Consider the following 20,766-nt stretch of genomic DNA (forward strand, 5'->3'; position numbering starts at 1 on the left):
CTCTTTCCAATTTCTTTCAAAAAATATTTTTCAAATTATTTTTTATTTTATATATATTTTTTTATGTTATCATGTATATAATATTTTTTTTAAAAATATTTTTTAAATAAATTAAAAAAATTATCTATTTGAGTTTAAATTTAAAAAGTAGTTATTCACTTAAGTTTTAAGTAAAAGCAGCTTTCTATTTGAAATGTAACTTAAAGGAACTACCCAAATGAGGGTGAAATGATCCAATTAAAATAATATTATATTATTATAAAATAATATTATATTATTATAAAATTATATTACACTACTATAAAGTAATATTGAAATGTTGTAAAGTAATACTACAATAAAAAATATCATACTATAATAATATAATATTACTTTATTATAAAAAAATATTATATTAGTATAATATAATAAAGTAATATTGTCTTATTATAAAAGAATAATATATTAATATAATATAATACTATCTTATTATAAAAGAATATTATACTAATATAATACAATAAAATAATATTTTATTATTATAAAATAATATTATATTAATATAATTTTTAATATATTATGATAATACAATACTGTAGTATTTTAAAGGATATAAGAGTATAAGAGTATAATGTTTATTTCAATCAAAATGAATAGTTATTTTTAATTTATGTTTCAAATAGGTAGTTACTTGTATTTGAAATTCAAATGAGTATTTACTTTTAAGTTAAAAATATAGGTGAAGATTTATTTTTAGTAATCTATTTTTTTTTAACCTGAAATTCATAAAAGCACTTCTTTTAGACTATATAAAAGATGGCCCTTAAAAACTCTAGCTCCAAACTATAGAAAAACTAATAATTATTGGGTGCGGACATAGCTATAAGTGGTTGGACCTGGTCTATATGGCTTTCGTAACTTGGTATGAGATTGTATCAATCTCAGTCCAGTCTTGAGTTTGACGTAAAGCAAGATAAGCTCAAGGCATGTTTAATGTTGCCTTTAGAATCAAAAGCTAAATTTTCTTGCTTCTAAAAATATTTTTTTTCTTTTTCTCTCCATGGAAGCACATTTCAGATAATACCAAACAATTATTTTTCATTTTTTAAATCTAGAAATATTTTTTCAAGTAATACTAAACATGCATTTCTTTTGTCATATATTTTAAATAAGTATTTATTCTAATTATTTTATTGAGATTAGGAGTGGCTGACTTCCATCATTTCTACCCTATAGCCATCTCACATCTCACTTCATGGCGTTGATTCCAACCTACCCTATACCCATCTCACCCAATGGTGTTGATTCCAACCAGACTGCTATGGGTGATCCATTTGAACAAGCACTTGTTGGGCTTATGTTGATGAATTTCTTCAAATTGACTGAGAATTTTAGATTACTAATTAGTTTATTTGATTGTTTCTACTAGGATGCGGCCTTAGCAATCTGCATGTATGTTACATGCACCAACTCAAGGGAGAACAGTTCATGGATATGTATTTTATCATATGAAGGATTTTTATTACATAAATGGTGGATCCAATCCTACTTAACAATTCACATTTCATGGGCACTTAGAGTGTATTTTCTTTCCACATACGCTAGTTTTAGTTAAAATACGTTGTGAAACCTCGTGAGTAATTTAGCCGAAAGGTGTGGGTTTTTTTTTACCTGGTCACTGTGTTGGTGAGGACCACGCATTACAACTAAACATGCGCAAAATTGCTGGACAATATATCATCGGCCTGAGCCGGCCCATAATTGGTCAGTATCTGACAACACATTTTGTCCACACTGAATGTCCCCAAATAATTTTGGTATGAATGACATCAGGCCGAACATGACACTGCAGTCGTTTGTTTACCATCCGAAGAGGTGCAAAGAGAGGTAAAAAAAATTCTACCCCAATTGCGTACGATCCATATTTGTACATCCGAGCAACTATGTCTAGTATTATCTTTGAACACTGAACCCAAAATAGTTCCTTTCTGTCAGATGCCGACAGGAATGTGATGGCGCTTTGGCACCTGATATTCCCATGATTACTGAAATCTTGGAGCTCTGCGATCTTGATGGATGGTTGATACTAAGAATGACTGATATCTTAGTTTATTGTAGAGCGTGAAGATTTGGAAACATTGTTCAACAGCATATTACAATTAATATCAAAAATCTCGCTTAAGGCTTTAATGTTAATGTTTAATATAAAAATATTTAGAATTATTAAAGAAAAGAGATGTCAAGTAATATGCTGATGTTATACTGGCTGTATCTTACACTATATTAAATAAAAACTGAGATTTTATGTATCGTGCCAGTGGCTGCCCCTGCAGTTGCCCAATTTTACACTATATTAAATAAAATTGGACTTCTCCAACCAAACGAATCGATTATTCTTACTCTCCATTCCAAGACCAAACTCCCTCCAACCAACCAGGCATGCCTCAAATTTTAGATGCGGTAAAAACTTTACTACGTATTCGTGCATGAACTACACGGAAACGCCAAGATAAAGCATGCATGGTGCATCCCACTCCTCTGCTGCTACCACGGAGGGCCCAGTGCACGTGATGGATTCCTGTCTCTTTCTGAATCTGGCATCACGTCCTTGTACCTCTCGCAATTAAATTGGCTGTGACCTCAGAAAACCACTGCTTCGGGGACATCGCAGCTGGGTCATTCCTTTCCGCCCATCTCCGTTCGCTCGAGTGGGAGTGAAGCTGCCGCTGCCACCTCCAACCCAGCCCCTGAGCGATGGGTGATCAAGACATGTCCCAGCCGGATGGCAGGATGGAAGTGATGATGACCATCGCAGCGCCATCCCAAAGTAATGAAGCCAATACGAGCAGTCCAACCATGGGGGAAGATTCAATGCAGGTAGCTAGTGAACACGTACGTCTCTACCATGATAATTATCATCAAGCTTAATAACTTCATCATTTTGTGAGCTTGTGAATTATTTTTCTTGACTCTCTCTCTAACAGCTTCTGTTACTCCACCTCTGCTCCTGCTCTACTTTTTGGTTCGAATGCATGCAACTGTAGAGCTCTATCGATTACCTCTCTCTCTCTCTCTCTCTCTTTCTTTTTTTTTTTTTTTTTACCCTTTTGGTAATTGGTAGACTGATAATTTTCAAATAATAATAATAATAATAATAATAATAATAATAATAATAATAATAATAATAATAATAATAATAATCTTCTCATGGCTTCATGTTACAAGTCGTGAAATGAATTATTCGAAGCGCTGAAAGGGTGCGGCTCTGACAAGTGCACGGAACTGAGTCACCCCTGATGCATTAGATCTAGGGGGACAAATGCTGACATGCTCGACGTACCATAGGAATATTTTATTAGATCATCGTGCTTCATTTTATCGAGAACTTGGACTCGTATGTTTTTACTCTAGGTTGGCTTAACAAATACGATTCACTAGGGAGGAAAAATAAAACTTGGACTCACATGTAAATTCCAGTTCTAACCAAAATTTCGATTATAGCTTCTCCTACTGCAGCACAGATCCAAAGATCCACCGGATTTGATGATCCTAGCCTGCAAAAATTCAAATACAAATGACGATTGTTTTAAAAAATGTAACCTTTTGCAATGAATTCCGGTGATCTTCGACTCGTTCCAAGGAACTCTGAGATCTAAAGTTGATATTTTACAGCTTAATTAAATTCTAATACTTTCCGGTGCTACAGATTTGTTTTTTTTTTCAAGAATTTTAAGATTTTAGTCACCATTTTAAGACCAAAATATACAGGTCGGGTCAAACCCAAACCTGGATTTTGTAATCACATAACAATGTGCAATTAACCCACTGACCTACTATTAACCAATGATTTTGTTATCATTTTTTTTTAATTTGATTCATGTTGTGGATTCTATTTAAATTTCTAATTATTGATTTGTAAGCCATGTTTTGTCTTTTTTTATGAAAAATATGAAACCCTTGTAAGGTTTATTTATAAGGTGCCCAAACATATATTTTTTTCTATTAATTTATTGTAGCATAAGTTGTGAGAATTGCACATCTCTCATTTTTATGGTATGGATGTTATATGCATAACAAAATTAATATTCTACTTTATTCTTTATCATATTTTTTAATTCTTTTTTATTTTCAATTTATTTACTATTTAAGTATTTAAGTAATTAATTTATTTATGGTGCCATGGGTTAATGGGTTGACCCCATTGTTGACTTAGGGTCAGCTCATTGAATAGTGACTCGGATGCTAAATGGTCCGATACTTGAGCTGGGTTTCAAAATGTTGATTTTAGTTAAATTAGGTTTCCTTGAGTTAGATGTAGGGCTTAAATTAGAAATTGTTCAGGAATAGTATTATTAGGAGACTATTATATGGCTTGCATAACATTGTAATATGATTTGTGATATTGAACGCCTGGTCACTAAATTTTCTTATGATGGATTTCATGTATGTCCTTTTCTTGTCTCATATCTCTCTCCTATGTTCTTACTCTTCTATTGCCTATCTTCAATCTCTTTATTTTTTACTTCCAAAAAATCTATGGATCTTTATTATTCCATTTTACTACATTATCTCCTATAATTATTTCAATATTATATACATCTATGTGAAATTATTCAATTTTACTTTAGTAGAAATAAGAAAATTGCAAGAATTTAAAACATATATATTAGAATACAATGATAGAAAAGAACTTTTAATCAGACCAAAAGATTAGTGTTAGGAGCTGATTTTGTAGTTGTTGAAGATGTGAGGCAGACGAAGACACGAAATTTATTCAAGTTTGGCCCCACCTTGATGCTAGCATATCCAACAAGGCACTTGAGTTGATTTTATTTGACAAAACGAGAAAGGTTGTCCTTCAAGCCTCATACAAATCTTCAAATTTCGGAAATAAATGATGATAAATGGATAAAGAAGAAATAATAAATAAATCTCTCCAGATAAAATAAGGCTAACCGCTTGATTCTTCTTTCTTCTCACGGTTCTTCAGTCTCGTTTATAAATAAAGGCCTATAGAAGACCCCAAGGTATGAAATCTCCTCTCTTCCAATATGCTCACTCCTTTCCTCTATTGTTCAGAATTCTGACTTGAGCGTCGGAGGATCTCCATCGGAGCCACCTTCGGTCGGAGATTTTTCTTACAGATCCTGTCATCGCCAACCTGCCATCACCACCCAACTTCAGTCAATCCGATCTTGAGATAAAATTTTGTCATAACAGAATGACGCTAGAGAAAGAGCCCAGACCTGTTTGCAGGAAGGAGCAAGCGTCTAGTCAAAGAAACTTCGTCGCATTGTCGCAACGTCATCGAAATCCTAATGATCAAATTTGTCGGACGCCGATAAGATCCAGACCGGCCATCCCTAAATCAACCGATATCGATTAGATCTAATTGGCTTTGTATCAATTAATACCCTCCAAACTATCCTAATCGGGCTCGAAACTGGAGGCTCGCGCTCCAAATGAGGAAGAAGATCCCAATCAGGAAGAAAATTACGAAAATTTCTTGATTCTCGAATCATTCTTGCTCCCCCATTCATAATTTGAAATTTGAATTTTTAGCAAAATTTAAATAAGGGGATTCCAAGAATCCATCGATTCTTGGATAATTTTGCTCTTTTGTCTATATTCAAAATTTAATTTAAAATTTTGGTAGGATCCAAACAATGAAAATCATGATGGATTAAAATCTTTCAAATTCTGCTCTTTAAATCATGAGGAACCCACGTTCGCTCATCTTTAAGGACATCCCAGAAGAATAGGCTCAAGAGGGAGAGATGCCAATGATTCAAAATCTTTACGGTAAAAGTCTCTTAGGCCCTCATTTATTATTCCATGTTAATTCTTTCCTGCAGGACCACGGATCCTTGAGCACATGAGCCAAGGTGAAATTCGAGGCTGAGCCAAAGTGAAACTCGAAACTAAGTCAGGATGAAGCTCCAGCCTGAGCCAAGATTATGGCCAAGCCATAGTCCTCTCCCTATAAGAGACTTCGAAGTCTCCCCCGCTTGCATCTCGACCAGGTGCTGATCTCTCTTATATCCATGACCGATGATGCCTAGGAGCCTAGAATGGCCCTGAAGTTCTCCTATGGAGGTGTCGATCTTCACCTCTGGTGTGCCTATGCATGACTTTGAATGATGCCAAAGCTGCCCACAATGACCCCGAAGCAAGTCCGACTGAAGTCTCCCATGTGTGTGCCAAACATTCGTCAGTGCCGAAGCCACCTGCAGGAGCCTCCGAAGCCACCGCACCCGCCGACATCGCTGATCAAGCCATCTGCAGGAGCCTTCGAAGTTGCCGCGCCCTTTAGCGGTGTCAATCTCACCCAGATTCGGGTCTCCGAAGTGGCTGTGCCCTCCAGCGGTGTCGGTCTCCCTCAGATTTGGGCCTCCGAAGTCATCCCGCCCACCGATGGCACCGACCTTGTCCGAACTTGAGGTTTCAAGGTTGTTTGTTGGTGGATCTAAAGCCTCCCCACCATGATCAATCTCCATCCTTGGGGGGGCAAGAAACCCTGATGCTTCCTCCATCGGCTGCCGGTTGTTGTAGAGACGAACATGCAAGTGGTAGTGATGCACATGCCGGCATCGAAAGAGAAGATGGCTGTGTACCCGCTGGAGGCGAGGTGGGGAAATCGACAGCAGTCAGAGAAACTTGAAGCAGCCTGGCTCAAACAATAAAGGTGACACGACTACACAGAGGATCATCTCTGGCCAAATCATGTTGTGTAGTGAATCGATCGAACAGCAGTGGCCAAAGTATGGTCCGGTGGAGCCGATGTCACACAATGGGATAGTCGATCCCTTCTTTCAGATAGTCAAGGCTTGGGGCCACCACGCATGCGAGGACCTTTATGAAAAATCCCGGATCAAGCCACATGCGATGTGGACCCAGAAGCTTTAAATGGGACACATCTTTTAATTTAAGCCAGGCCAAGCCTAAGTCAATGTTGGAGATTTCGGTCTGAGATAGGGGACTCATTGGGGACCTCTTGAGCAGCGTGATTAGATCTCTTGGACAAGGTCATCGGCTTCAGTCAGATGAAGCCCAAATTAGCCTGTTCCAAAGTCGAAATGAAGGCCTGATCCAAAGCTAGATCCAAGCCCAATACAAAGTCAGATCTAGACCAATTTGAAGCCAGATCCAAGCTTAATCCGAAGGCAGATCCAGACGAATCCAAAGTTAGATCCAGACCAATCTGAAGCAAATGAAGGCCAATCTAAAGCCCAGATCAAGCCAATCTAAAGTTAAAATCAGATCGATCCGAAATCAAAATTGGATCAATCCAAAGCATAGATCAAGGCAAAACTAAAGCAAGAATAAAGCCAAATTGAGACAAAGCTCAAATCCAAATCGAGATAAATAATAAAGAGGAGTCAAGCAGAACCCAAGAACTCTCACATAGAACTTTAATTTTCATGGTAGGATGCCCTCAAGTTTCTTCTACTATTCTATTTCCTTTTTGCAGAACAACAGATCTTTGAGCACCTAAGCTGAAGCAAGGCCACAATGAAGATCAAGTCCAAAGATAAGGTGAGGACCAAACTGAAGTAAAGACAGCTCAAGGTTTAGGTCATCAGATGGCCAGTTTCAAAAGGTCAATATCACCAAAAGGCAAAGATCATTAGAGGACCAATCTGAGCAAACCAAGATCGGACTATCAAGCAAAAGGCCAATAGCTAAAATGAAGGATCAAGTAAAGCTCGATGTCAAGATGAAGTACAAGGTCGACCTGAGAAAGCCAGACTTTTAATGTGGATCGTCCATAAATCGATCTCTGAAAGTCAACCCCCCAGAAATGAGCTTCAGAAGCCAAACTTTCGAAAGTCAAAGTGAAGTGATTTAAGAATGCCAACCAATGAAAGTCGACTAGAGGTAAACTGACTAAAATAGGATAACACAAGTCTAATTATCTATCATTTTTTTTACTCCAAAGCTTGACTTAACTGAAAAATCAGAAGGCCCAACTAGAGCCGGTCCGATGAGTTCTCTCATCCTTTGTGTGTAGATTTGCAACTCAACACCTCGACTGCTAAGCAGTAGGGGCTAACTTATAAGGACCTCCAAAGACCATGCTTGCTTTTCAGCAAGCCAATGCCCATGAAGATCTTAGTCGTGCGGGATATACGGACCTCCGACATTCACCGATCCAACCTGCATGGGTAAAAAATCTCGACAGTAAGTGGGGCCTAACCTATAAGGACCCTCGAAGGTCGTGCTCACTCTTCAGCGAGCCAACACCTATGAAGATCTCGGCTAATCAAGAAACGAAGGCTAATCTAAAAGGATCTTTTAAGAGCTAATCTACAAGGACCCTTAGCCTATCAATTTTGGTAACAAACGAGGGCTAACATACAAAACCTTCAAAGGCCCCTTGCTTTTTAGCGAGCAGAGCTGATGAAAATCTCGATGATTAAGAAGTTGCAAACACTGAGATGATGTGACTTTTCACCTTACCAAAAGCTACAGACACGTCATCTCGACTAGAACGATGCTCTTAGCACATCTTCGACAATCTTGAAGTACTCCCTTCGTTCGACCCAATTCTGACTCAGACTCGGGAGTAGGGGGTTGATTTCATACTTATCAAAGATGTGAGGTAGATGAAGACATGAAGGTACCTCAGGTTCAACCCCATCATGATGCTAGCAGACACAACAAGATACTTGAGCTGATTTTATTCGGCAAAGCAGGAAAGGTTGACCTTCAGCCCCCACACAAATATTCAAATTCTAGGAATAAATGATGACAAGCGGATAAAGAAGAAATAACAAAAAAAATCCCCCAGATAAAGGAAGGATAACCGTCGAATCTTTTCAAATAAAGCAAAGCTAACCACCTAATTTTTCTTCTTTCTCACAGCTCTTCAGCTTCGTCTATAAATAAAGACCCATAGATAACCTCCAAAGTATAAAATTTTCTCTCTCCCAATATACTCACTTCTTTCCTTTGTTGTCCATAGTTCTGACTAGAGCATCGAAGGGTCCCCACTGAAGCCACCTCTAGTTGGAGATTTTTTGATAGGTCCTACCATCACCGATCTACCGTCGCTATCCAACTTCAGTCAATCCAATCTCGAGATAAAATTCTGCCACTGTTGCCCAGATATGCAACCCAAGAGGGGGGGTGAATTGGATTTTTAAAAATTTTAAGCTTAACTAATTACTTATGAAAAGTATTTGTTAAAAGCTTGATGAATGAGAAGAAAGACTTTAATTCAAGATTAATTACCTAAAGCCAGAATGCAAAGATATAATAAAGAAATAAAGAGAAACAATAAAGCACACCACAAACACAAGGATTTATACTGGTTCGGTGCCAACCTTGCACCTACATCCACTCTCCAAGCTCTTACTTGGGAATTCTAATCCACTATACTTGTATTCAACCTGAATACAAACGTCGGAAACTCCGACACTAGCTATCCCAAGCTAGTCCACTTGTTTCTCGGGTACAAGCCAACCCAAAACACTCCGATTTCAGGTTCGGATCAACCTTCCCTTATTTTGGAAACCCTCCAAAAATAAGAACAATTATTTACAAAGAGTAAGACAGTTTAGAGCATAAATAAGTACAGGAATAGCCCTTAAATGAGCGAATATAACAATAAAAATACTTTACTCAAATGAAGAATCTCCTTTTTCGATTTTCTCAAGGTGGATGAAGAGTTGAATGAACGCTTGAGGAGAAAGTGAACTTTGATTGAAGACTTCTTGAAGGCTTTGAAAGAGCTCTTGATCAAGGTTGAAAAAATTGGCTTGAAAAACCCTCTCTTTGAATGCTCTTGAATGCCCTTTTGAACGCTCTTGCTTTTCTCTTTCACAATCTCTCATGTATATTGTAGATTTCTTGTCTCTCTCGTATAGATTGTGGATCCCCTTTCTTTTTCTCTCGTGTATATCGTTGATCTCCTTTTTCTTTCACCTTTTGAAACCTTTTATAGCCTTAAGAAACAAGGGAAAATATTTTAGGCAGAAAAAGAGCCATTAAAGCATTTTAAGGGAGCATAAAAGATAATTAAAACAGGCAAAAAACTAGCCGTTGCGGATAATTTCCGTCGCAGGGATCGACTCATGAGTCGACTCATGCTTCAGGAGTCGACTCATGAGTCGACTTCTGTTGCAACAGCCAGAACTGTGGTTTCTGAATTTTTTTGGCCCAAATCAGCAGAGGTCGACTCATGAGTCGACTCATGCCTTGTGGGTCGACTCATGAGTCGACTCACAGGTCGTGTCAAGCCAAAAATTCAGCGTGCCAAGAAAAATTTTTGCGTGCCAATCAGCTCATTGTGCCATGAGTTGACTCATGAGTCGACTCATGCACTTCAAACATTCATAACTTCAAAAATATAAGTCCAAAAATAATGAAATTTTCACCAATAGATTACAAATCATTAGTTCTACCAAATGATACTATCAAATCAGAGTTTTAGTAAAATTATAATTTTGTCCCTGAAGAGCATAAAGACTTTTTCAAATAAAAATATTTGTATCCCTTCAATCTGCTTTGTAATCATCAAAATCAATCTAGGAGCAACAATCTCCCCCTTTTTGATGATGACAAAATACTTGAACAAAAACATTTATGTGAATGCATTATAGATTTATATGCTTGAAAAGAGTATTATTCTTTTGGCATGTGATATAAATGGTCATATGCAAGAATAGTTCGCCCATTTGCTTAAAGATTTGAAGATATGCTCATTGGATTATGTGATTTTGGTGATAGAACAGAAAACTTATTTTTGTTATCAGAGCAAGCTGTATTTTGAAAATTTGCTCATTCTCATTTGATTTTAGTTTTAGCATCAGAGCAAAAAATACTTATGTGCTTTAAATGCTTTTGATACAAAAAATAATTATGTGTGCCAAAGCATGTTTAAGAGTTGATTTGGAAAGTGTATTAGATCATTTTGAATTTAAGATGTATCAGAGCAAGAGAAAAAATAAATTTTGCAATGTATCGGAGCAAGAAAAATAATTTTACAATGTTATCCAAAAAAAAATTTTTACAATGTATCAGAGCAAGTGTATCAGAGCAAGTTAAAAAAAAAATTAAGATGTATCAGAGTAAGTTAAATTTCTTAAGATGTATCAAGGTAAATAAAATTTCAAAAAATGTATCAGAGCAAGTTAGAATTTTGAAGTATATCAGAGCATATTTAAATTTTTAAAACAAATCAGAGCATATGTAAAGAAATAATTTAAAAGTTACTTATTTGCATTGTACTTAGCATTGTACTTTTGATATTGTTATTCATTAATTTCTCATAATTTATAGTTTTGCTTTTGATGGGTTGCTTTTTCTTTAAATGCTCATAATTTATGGTTTTTCTTTAATTTTGCTTTTTCTTTAATTTCTCTCCCTTTTTGACATCATCAAACATGGTTAACTCCTTTTTTTGAAATATTTTTTAATTTCTCCCCCTTTAGAGTTTATCACAGATGTTTGCTCCCCCTTAATACAGCAATTATTAACAGCAAACAACAACAAAGAGAAGATAATATTTCAACAAGGAGAATATATATATAACCAAAATATGATCGACATCATTACAAAAGGTAGAAATATAAGTAAAAGAAGATACCATAAAACCATAATTGTTTCATTACACAGTTCATAATAGTTAACCAGCTAATTGTCAATACATGGCCCCAAAATACAGATCCTAAAACAAGACACTAACACCTAGGATCTAGTAATGATCAAGACAAGTCATGGATCGGAGTCATCAGATATGGTATGAGAAGCTGATGGATCTCGATCAGAAGTACGTCCTCTACCCCATCTGCCTCTGGCACGAGCAGGAGAGTGAGAAGAACTGGGAGGCTGAGTACGCTGAGAGGCTAAGGACTGAACAGAAAGGGTGAGTCTGATGGAATCAAGTACGTTCAGTACTCTGAAAACAGATTGAAGTAGAGCAGTGAACTGAGTGGATGCATGCTCACTCGATCCTCGGATCTCTCTCCTCAGTAACTCATATCCACCCTCTAGTGCTCCTCTGAGCCTGCCAGCCTCTGCAGTGAGGTCTGTGACCTCAAAAGTGGACTCCTGTGGCTGAGGATGGGCCAAAGCAAGGACTTGCCCCTGCAAGTCAAGAACTCTGCCAGTCAGTCTCCAGACAGTGTCCTCAAGCTGCTGAATCCGGATGGACTGATCTGATATCATCTGAAACACAGTGGAGATGTGGGGAGTCATGGTCTGATCAGAAGAAGTGGCTCCTGGTGCAAAAGTAGTACTGCTCCACTGACTAGATAGCAAAGAAGCCACACGCTGTGATATCTGCTCGATCTGATCGTCAGCCAGTCTGAACTCTGATTGAGGTGCTCTGCTCTCTAGTTGATACATTGGTGTGGGCATCCTAGTAAACTCTGAAGGACCAGCCTCTGTATCAGGAATGAACTGGATATTTGGTGATGCTGTCCTGAAGTCATGGACAGGAGATGATGGACCTTCTTCTTCTGCTCTGCCTTCAGTTCTGTCTTCAGCTCTATCTTCAGCTCTTTCCCCAGCTCTCTCCTCAGCTCTCTCCTCAGATCCCTTGATCCAACCACCATCAGTCTTTGTAAATCCCATTCGGTGCAGGCTGTGTTGGTTGAAAGTGTCCATATGAGAGAGCTTAGTAGATGCCTCTCCCTCACAGCTAACTCCAAACCTCCTAAATACTCGAGTAAGGGCCATACCAAAAGGCAAGTGTGCCTTGGATCTGTTCAAAGTCTCTCTCATGGCCTCTATCATAAGTGCAGGGAGGTTCAGGGGGGTCTGAGTGATGACATGAAACATGATACATACATCTCTGCTGGAAAGTAAATCATGCCTACCACTCCTAGGAAAGAAGAGCTTCGTTACCATCTGATGCAGGATCCTCATCTCAATGGACAAAATCTTTGCTTCCAATTTATTTAAACTCCCTGAATAAGTTTCTCCTAGAATAACTCTGATCCCCTCTTCTTTTACTGGGAGTTCCATATAAGAGTAACCCTCACTAGGCAACTGAAGGATTTCTCCCAATATACTAGAATCCAAGCAAATATCAATACCCTTGACTGTTGAAGTCACTGACCCATTTCCATAATGTAGATTCTGGTAGAATTCTCTAACTAGGTCAACATAGATGACTTCCTTAAGGGAGCAGTAGAAATCCCATCCTTGGTTTTTAATCTTAATTGCAAATGTAAAACCCTCTTTTTCAAAGAACAGAAAATCTATATTCTTCCCGGTTTCAACTTTTCTATCAGATAGAGGATTCTTACTGGGGCTTAGGGAGGATGAGCGGGACCTTGAGCAGATACTGAAGCTGGAGTGGGAGCAGTGGAAGATTGGCCAGCTTGCCTTTTCTTTCGGACAATTTCTTCAGGCTCACGGACTGACTTTCTTCTTTGGGGAAGCTTCATCTTCGGAGCCATATTCACTACAGTAGCAGGCAAGGAGACTTGGAGGAACAAGTGAATGAGTGGAGGAGGGATCACAAGAGAGTGAAGAGGGATTTTGGTGGAGAAAAGAGGTGGATTTGGGAAGAACGGTGGAGTGCTAGGGCACGCTCCAACCGTGCCAAACAATGGGAGAAAGCACAAAAATCCCTTTCCAAGGTGGCGATTTTTGGTGGAGAGGAGGAGGGAGAAGTGCCTCGAACTAGTTCCTTGGATTTGGAGCAAAAGGAATTGGAGAGGTTGGCTTTTGGAGGGAAGAAGATGACCGGATGGGTCGGCTCACGAACAGCAACCCATATAAAAACAATGAGCCCGTGGGAAGTTTGAGGAAATAACAAGTTTGCCATTGAGTCGACTCATGGGGGTCGACTCATGAAGTTCAAAAATTCAGAAAAAATATGAATAAATTCCAGAAAAATTTGAAATTTTGGGAGAAGGAGTTTTGCTCAAAGATAAATTTTTAGAATGATAAACTTGAGCTTTTGAAACCAGGATAGATGTTGAAAATTGAGCTCTAAGAATTTTTGACATCAATTCTTGGAAATTGAGAAAAATTTAGGCATATGGATCTAGAATTTCTAGATTTCTCCTAATTTCACAGAATTTATCCTCACTAAGGGCCTTTGTAAAGATATCAGCTAATTGATTTTCAGTGCAAACATATTCAAGAATTATATTTTTGTTTTGAACATGTTCTCTTATAAAGTGATGTCTTATTTCAATATGTTTGGATCTTGAGTGTTGAATTGAATTTTTAGATAGATTTATGGTACTTGTGTTGTCACATCTTATTGGTGTTTTATTAAGTTTGATTCCAAAGTCTTCGAGTTGTTGCTTAATCCACAAGATTTGAGCACAACAACTTCCGGCTGCAATGTATTCGGCCTCAGCCGTAGACAGTGCCACCGAATTTTGTTTCTTGCTAAACCATGAGATTAGGTTAACTCCAAGAAATTGACAAGTTCCACTTGTGCTTTTTCTATCTAATTTACATCCAGCAAAATCAGCATCTGAATATCCTAATAATTCAATTTGTGAGTCCTTAGAGTACCATAACCCTAGAGTTTGAGTACCATTTAAGTATCTAAGGATTATTTTAACAGCATTCAAATGAGATTCTTTAGGATTAGATTGATATCTAGCACATAAACAAACACTAAACATGATATCAGGCCTACTTGCAGTTAAATATAATAATGAGCCAATCATACCTCTATAGTATTTTAAGTCTACACTTTTACCTTCATCATCCTTGTCAAGCTTACATGAGGGACTCATTGGTGTGCCAATTGGTTTGCAGTTCTCCATTCCAAATCTTTTGAGTAGTTCCTTGGTGTACTTGCTTTGGGTGATGGAGATTCTCTCTTTTGATTGTTTGATTTGGAGTCCGAAGAAGAAGGTGAGTTCTCCCATCATGCTCATCTCGAACTCCCCCTGCATAAGCTTAGCAAAGTCTTGACAAAGGGATTCATTAGTAGACCCAAAAATTATGTCATCAACATAAATTTGTATAACTAGTATATCATTTTGATTTCTTTTAATAAAGAGGGTTGTATCTACATTACCTCTTGAAAAATCATTATTTAGTAGAAATTTGCTTAGCCTATCATACCATGCTCTAGGTGCTTGTTTTAATCCATATAAAGCTTTATTTAATCTAAAGACATGATTAGGAAAAGCATGATTTTCAAATCCAGGGGGTTGTTCTACATATACTTCTTCAGCAATATATCCATTTAAAAATGCACTTTTAACATCCATTTGAAATAATTTGAATTTCATAAAGCAAGCATATGCAAGTAGAAGTCTAATAGCTTCTAATCTAGCAACAGGTGCAAAGGTTTCATCAAAATCAATTCCTTCTTCTTGATTATATCCCTTAGCAACCAGTCTTGCTTTATTTCTAATTACATTTCCATGCTCATCTAATTTGTTTCTAAAGACCCATTTTGTGCCAATTATTGAATGATTTTTTGGTCTTGATACTAAGGTCCAAACATTATTTCTTTCAAATTGATTAAGTTCTTCTTGCATTGCATTAATCCAATTATGATCATTTTCAGCTTCTTCAAAAGTTTTAGGTTCAAGATGAGATACAAAAGTACAATGATTAACTACATCTCTAAGTGAAGAACGGGTTTTTACCCCATGCATAGGATCACCAATAATTAACTCCTTAGGGTGGTTGTGAACATACCTCCACTCCTTGGGTGGGTCATTTGTACCTTGAGGTTGTTCTTGAGTTTCTTCACCTCTCTCATCTTGTTTGTCTTCTTGATCCTTATCTTCTGGAGTTGCTAAATCTTTCAGAGTGATCTCCTTCATACCTTCAATTAGTGGATCTGCATCATCAACACCCTCATTCTTCCTTGAAGGAAGATCGTTAGATTCATCAAAAACAACATGTATGGACTCCTCAACTACTAAAGTTCTTTTGTTGAAAACTCTAAATGCTTTACTAGTGGAGGAGTAACCTAGAAAGATTGCTTCATCTGATTTTGCATCAAATTTACCAAGTTTTTCTTTGCCATTATTTAATACAAAACATCGGCAACCAAAAATATGAAAATATGCAATATTTGGTTTTCTTCCTTTCCAAAGTTCATAGGGGATTTTCTTTAAAAATTGTCTAATCAAAGCACGATTTAAAATGTAACATGCTGTGTTAATTGCTTCCGTCCAAAAATATCTTGGAAGGTTATTTTCACAAAGCATGGTACGGGCCATTTCTTCTAAGGTTCTGTTTTTCCTTTCAACTACCCCATTCTGTTGGGGTGTCCTAGGAGCAGAGAAGTTATGGCCAATTCCATTTTCATCACAAAAATTTTCAAAGTCTTGATTTTCAAATTCAGTTCCATGATCACTTCTAATATTTTGAATTGAAAACTCTTTTTCATTAGTGACTTTTCGGTGAAATTTAGTGAAAATCTGAAAAGTTTCATTTTTGTGTGCCAAAAAGAAAACTCAAGTAAAACGAGAGTAATCATCTATAATTACAAAGCCATATCGTTTTTCTCCTAGACTAGTGGTTCTAGTTGGTCCAAATAAGTCCATATGTAAGAGCTCTAATGGTCTAGAAGTTGAAACAGTATTTTTGGATTTAAATAAAACTCTAGTTTGTTTACCTAATTGGCATGCATCACAAATTCTATCCTTTTCAAAATTCAGTTTTGGCAAACCAAGAACTAATTCTTTCTTAATTAATTTTGAAAGAGAATGCATGCTAATATGTGCAAGTCTACGATGCCACAGCCAACTAGTCTCATTAACTTTAGCATTCAAGGATACTAGGCATTGCATGTCTAATTTGGCTAAATCATTCAAATCTACCATATAAACATTGCCATGCCTATGTCCTATAAATTTAATGCTATCGTTAATAGGACTAGTCACAATGCAAACAGATGATTCAAAAACAACTTTATGCCCTTTATCACAAAATTGACTAATGCTAAGTAAGTTATGCTTTAAACCTTTAACTAACAAAATATTTTCAATGTATTTGGAGGGAGTGATACCAATGTTACCTATCCCGATGATCTTTCCTTTGCCATTATCTCCAAAGGTGACCATCCCTCCATCCTTAGCATCAAGCGTGATGAATTGTGATTCATCACCAGTCATGTGTCTCGAGCATCCACTGTCAAGATATCATTTTCTGTTTCCTCTTCGGGATGCTAGACACACCTGCAAGCAAATGTCAAGTTTCTGTCTTAGGTACCCAAGCTTTCTTGGGTCCTTTTAGGTTAGTCAAAATGGTTCCTTTTGGAACCCATATTTTCTTTATAGTTGTGTTTGCAGATTTGTTAATAAGGCATGTGTATAATTTATGTCCTATTCTACCACATTTGAAACAAGTAATATTTGTAGACTTGTTACTTGAATAATTTACATAAATATTCTTCAGAAATTTTTGTTTCTTCAAGGGGTTATAGCCAAGTCCAGCCTTATCATATACAGCTTTTTGATTATCAAGAATCATATTTAGTTTGTTTGAACTTAAGGTGAACTTATCTACTATAGGTTTCAGCTTGTTAATTTCATTCTTTAATCTTTGATTTTCTTGAATCAAGGTGGATTTTTTAATTGAAAGATTTTCAGCTTGTTTTACTAAGGACTGATTTTTCAATTTCAGTTCTTTGTTTTTCATCCCTAGTTTCTTTAATTCATCAATTAAATCATAGAATGCTTCATGCAATTCTTCAAAAGTAAATTCACTAGGGGATTCAGAAGTTACCTCATTTTCGTGTGCCATAAGGCATAGGTTGGCTTGTTCTGTTGAGGTTTCCTCATCGGAGCTTGAGTCATCACTCGCACTCCAAGTCGCCATCATTGCTTTCTTTTTGAACTTTTTGGGACCTTTCTTCAATTGTGGACATTCGGATCTGAAATATCCCGGCTTCTTGCACTCGTAGCATATAAGGGGTTGATCTTTCTCTTTCTCTTTGCTTTGTTCCCCTTTTGTGAATGACTTCTTTCTTTGTTTCCTTTTTCTTAGAAACTTCTTAAATCTTCGGGTGATGAGTGCCATCTCTTCATCCTGTTCTTCATCTTCAGTGTCATCCGTTTCATCATCAGGCAAAGCTGAGGATTTGAGGGCAATGGTTCTTTTCTTTTTGACTTCATCCTCTTGATGTTGCTTCATGCTAAGTTCATGAGTCATCAAGGATCCAAGAAGCTCTTCTAGAGGTAGAGTGTTTAAGTCCTTTGCTTCTTGGATGGTAGTCACCTTGGCTTCCCAAGTTCTTGGCAATGACCTGAGAATCTTCCTTACAAGCTCACTGTTAGTATAAGATTTGCCAAGACTCTTCAGACCATTAATTATATCAGTAAAACGAGTAAACATAGCAGTTATGGACTCATCATGCTCCATTTTAAATAATTCATATTTATGCACAAGCATGTTTATTTTAGACTCTTTTACTTGATTTGTTTCCTCATGGGTTACTTCTAACCTATCCCATATTTCTTTAGCAGATGCACAAGTAGAAATGCGATTAAATTCACTTGCATCTAGTGCACAATAAAGAACATTCATAGCTTTAGCATTTAATTGTGCCAATTTCTTATCAACCTCATCCCATTCTTTCTCGGGTTTGGTTGACTCCTCACCATCTATAATCTTGGTGAGTGTGTGAGGACCGTTCACTATGATACTCCACATATCATAGTCGAGTGCTTGTATGAATATCTTCATCCGAGCTTTCCAATAGGTGTAATTAGACCCATTGAAAAATGGAGGTCGGTTTGTAGATTGCCCCTCGGCTAGAGATGTACCTACATGGGTTGCCATAGATCTTTGGCTCTTTGATTGTTAGATCAAAGAAGGGCTAGAGCACCGGGCTCTGATACCACTTGTTGCCCAGATATGCAACCCAAGAGGGGGGGTGAATTGGGTTTTTAAAAATTTTAAGCTTAACTAATTACTTATGAAAAGTATTTGTTAAAAGCTTGATGAATGAGAAGAAAGACTTTAATTCAAGATTAATTACCTAAAGCCAGAATGCAAAGACATAATAAAGAAATAAAGAGAAACAATAAAGCACACCACAAACACAAAGATTTATAGTGGTTCGGTGCCAACCTTGCACCTACATCCACTCCCCAAGCTCCTACTTGGGAATTCTAATCCACTATACTTGTATTCAACCTGAATACAAACGTCGAAAACTCCGACACTAGCTATCCCAAGCTAGTCCACTTATTTTTCGGGTACAAGCCAACCCAAAACACTCCGATTTCAGGTTCGGATCAACCTTCCCTTGTTTTGGAAACCCTCCAAAAACAAGAACAATTACTTACAAAGAGTAAGACAGTTTAGAGCATAAATAAGTACAGGAATAGCTCTTTAAATGAGCGAATATAACAATAAAAATACTTTACTCAAATGAAGAATCTCCTTTTTGAATTTTCTCAAGGTGGATGAAGAGTTGAATGAACGCTTGAGGAGAAAGTGAACTTTGATTGAAGACTTCTTGAAGGCTTTGAAAGAGCTCTTGATCAAGGTTGAAAAAATTGGCTTGAAAAACCCTCTCTTTGAATGCTCTTGAATGCCCTTTTGAACGCTCTTGCTTTTCTCTTTCACAATCTCTCGTGTATATTGTAGATTCCTTGTCTCTCTCGTATAGATTGTGGATCCCCTTTCTTTTTCTCTCGTGTATATCGTTGATCTCCTTTTTCTTTCACCTTTTGAAACCTTTTATAGCCTTAAGAAACAAGGGAAAACATTTTAGGCAGAAAAAGAGCCGATAGAGCATTTTAAGGGAGCATAAAAGGCAATTAAAACGGGCAAAAAACTAGCCGTTGCGGACAATTTCCGTCGCAGGGGTCGACTCATGAGTCGACTCATGCTTCAGGAGTCGACTCATGAGTCGACTTCTGTTGCAACAGCCAGAACTGTGGTTTCTGGATTTTTTTGGCCCAAATCAGCAGAGGTCGACTCATGAGTCGACTCATGCCTTGTGGGTCGACTCATGAGTCGACTCACAGATCATGCTAAGCCAAAAATCCAGCGTGCCAAGGAAAATTTTTGCGTGCCAATCAGCTCATTGTGCCATGAGTTGACTCATGAGTCGACTCATGCACTTCAAACATTCATAACTTCAAAAATATAAGTCCAAAAACAATGAAATTTTCACCAATAGATTACAAATCATTAGTTCTACCAAATGATACTATCAAATCAGGATTTTAGTAAAATTATAATTTTGCCCCTGAAGATCATAAAGACTTTTTCAAATAAAAATATTTGTATCCCTTCAATCTGCTTTGTAATCATCAAAATCAATCTAGGAGCAACAGCCACAACAGAAGCATATATTATTTTTTGAGAAATAGAGCTATACATAATCTTTTGCATGTACCAGCAGAACATTAATTGGTACTTTTTTCTCCAAGCGAGAGGTTTTAGATTCAAACTTTAATAGTGTGACAATATTCTCAAAAAAAAAAAAAATCTCGTATGCATTTTGCATGTTGATGATGTTGTGAGGCGACTCATTGACACAAGCTAGGAGGCCTGCATGAGCTTCAAAGCAATGCAGTGGAAGAATAAACTACTTTATGCAGAAACTAATTAAAGTTTCAAAATATAAAGACATAAAGAGAATTAAATAAACAAACAAAAGACAAACTAAAGATTATTTGATACAAGAGGATCACCAAATTCATCATGAACCACTCTAGCTGGACTTGGTTTCATAGCAAAATCCACCACATCTAGGACTTGATTGCGAATCTAAATGTTTGGAGGCCATAAGTTTATCATTTGAAATCCATTAACAACCTATCATGTGTCAAAATAAATCTCTTTGATGAATACTAGAATAGTGCACCACCTTCCAAGGGTTCAATG

The 20,766-nt window shown here is 37.0% G+C and overlaps 1 protein-coding gene across 2 annotated transcripts in view; it reads left to right on the plus strand.

Annotated features, from left to right (window-relative positions):
• Nucleotides 1-661: 661 nt before the first annotated feature.
• Nucleotides 662-20,766, plus strand: part of LOC105042528 (polyamine transporter PUT1) — a 40,593-nt gene continuing 20,488 nt past the window's right edge. The window contains exon 1 of one of the 2 annotated variants that reach the window (XM_010919784.4): nucleotides 662-2,871. In XM_010919784.4, the coding sequence (XP_010918086.1) occupies nucleotides 2,734-2,871 (138 nt within the window). In that variant the 5' untranslated portion in view covers nucleotides 662-2,733. The remainder of the gene's footprint in view (nucleotides 2,872-20,766) is intronic. The other variant, XM_019849857.3, reaches the window with a different exon arrangement.

This window comes from Elaeis guineensis, chromosome 4, assembly GCF_000442705.2.
Source record: "Elaeis guineensis isolate ETL-2024a chromosome 4, EG11, whole genome shotgun sequence".
NCBI lineage: Eukaryota > Viridiplantae > Streptophyta > Magnoliopsida > Arecales > Arecaceae > Elaeis > Elaeis guineensis.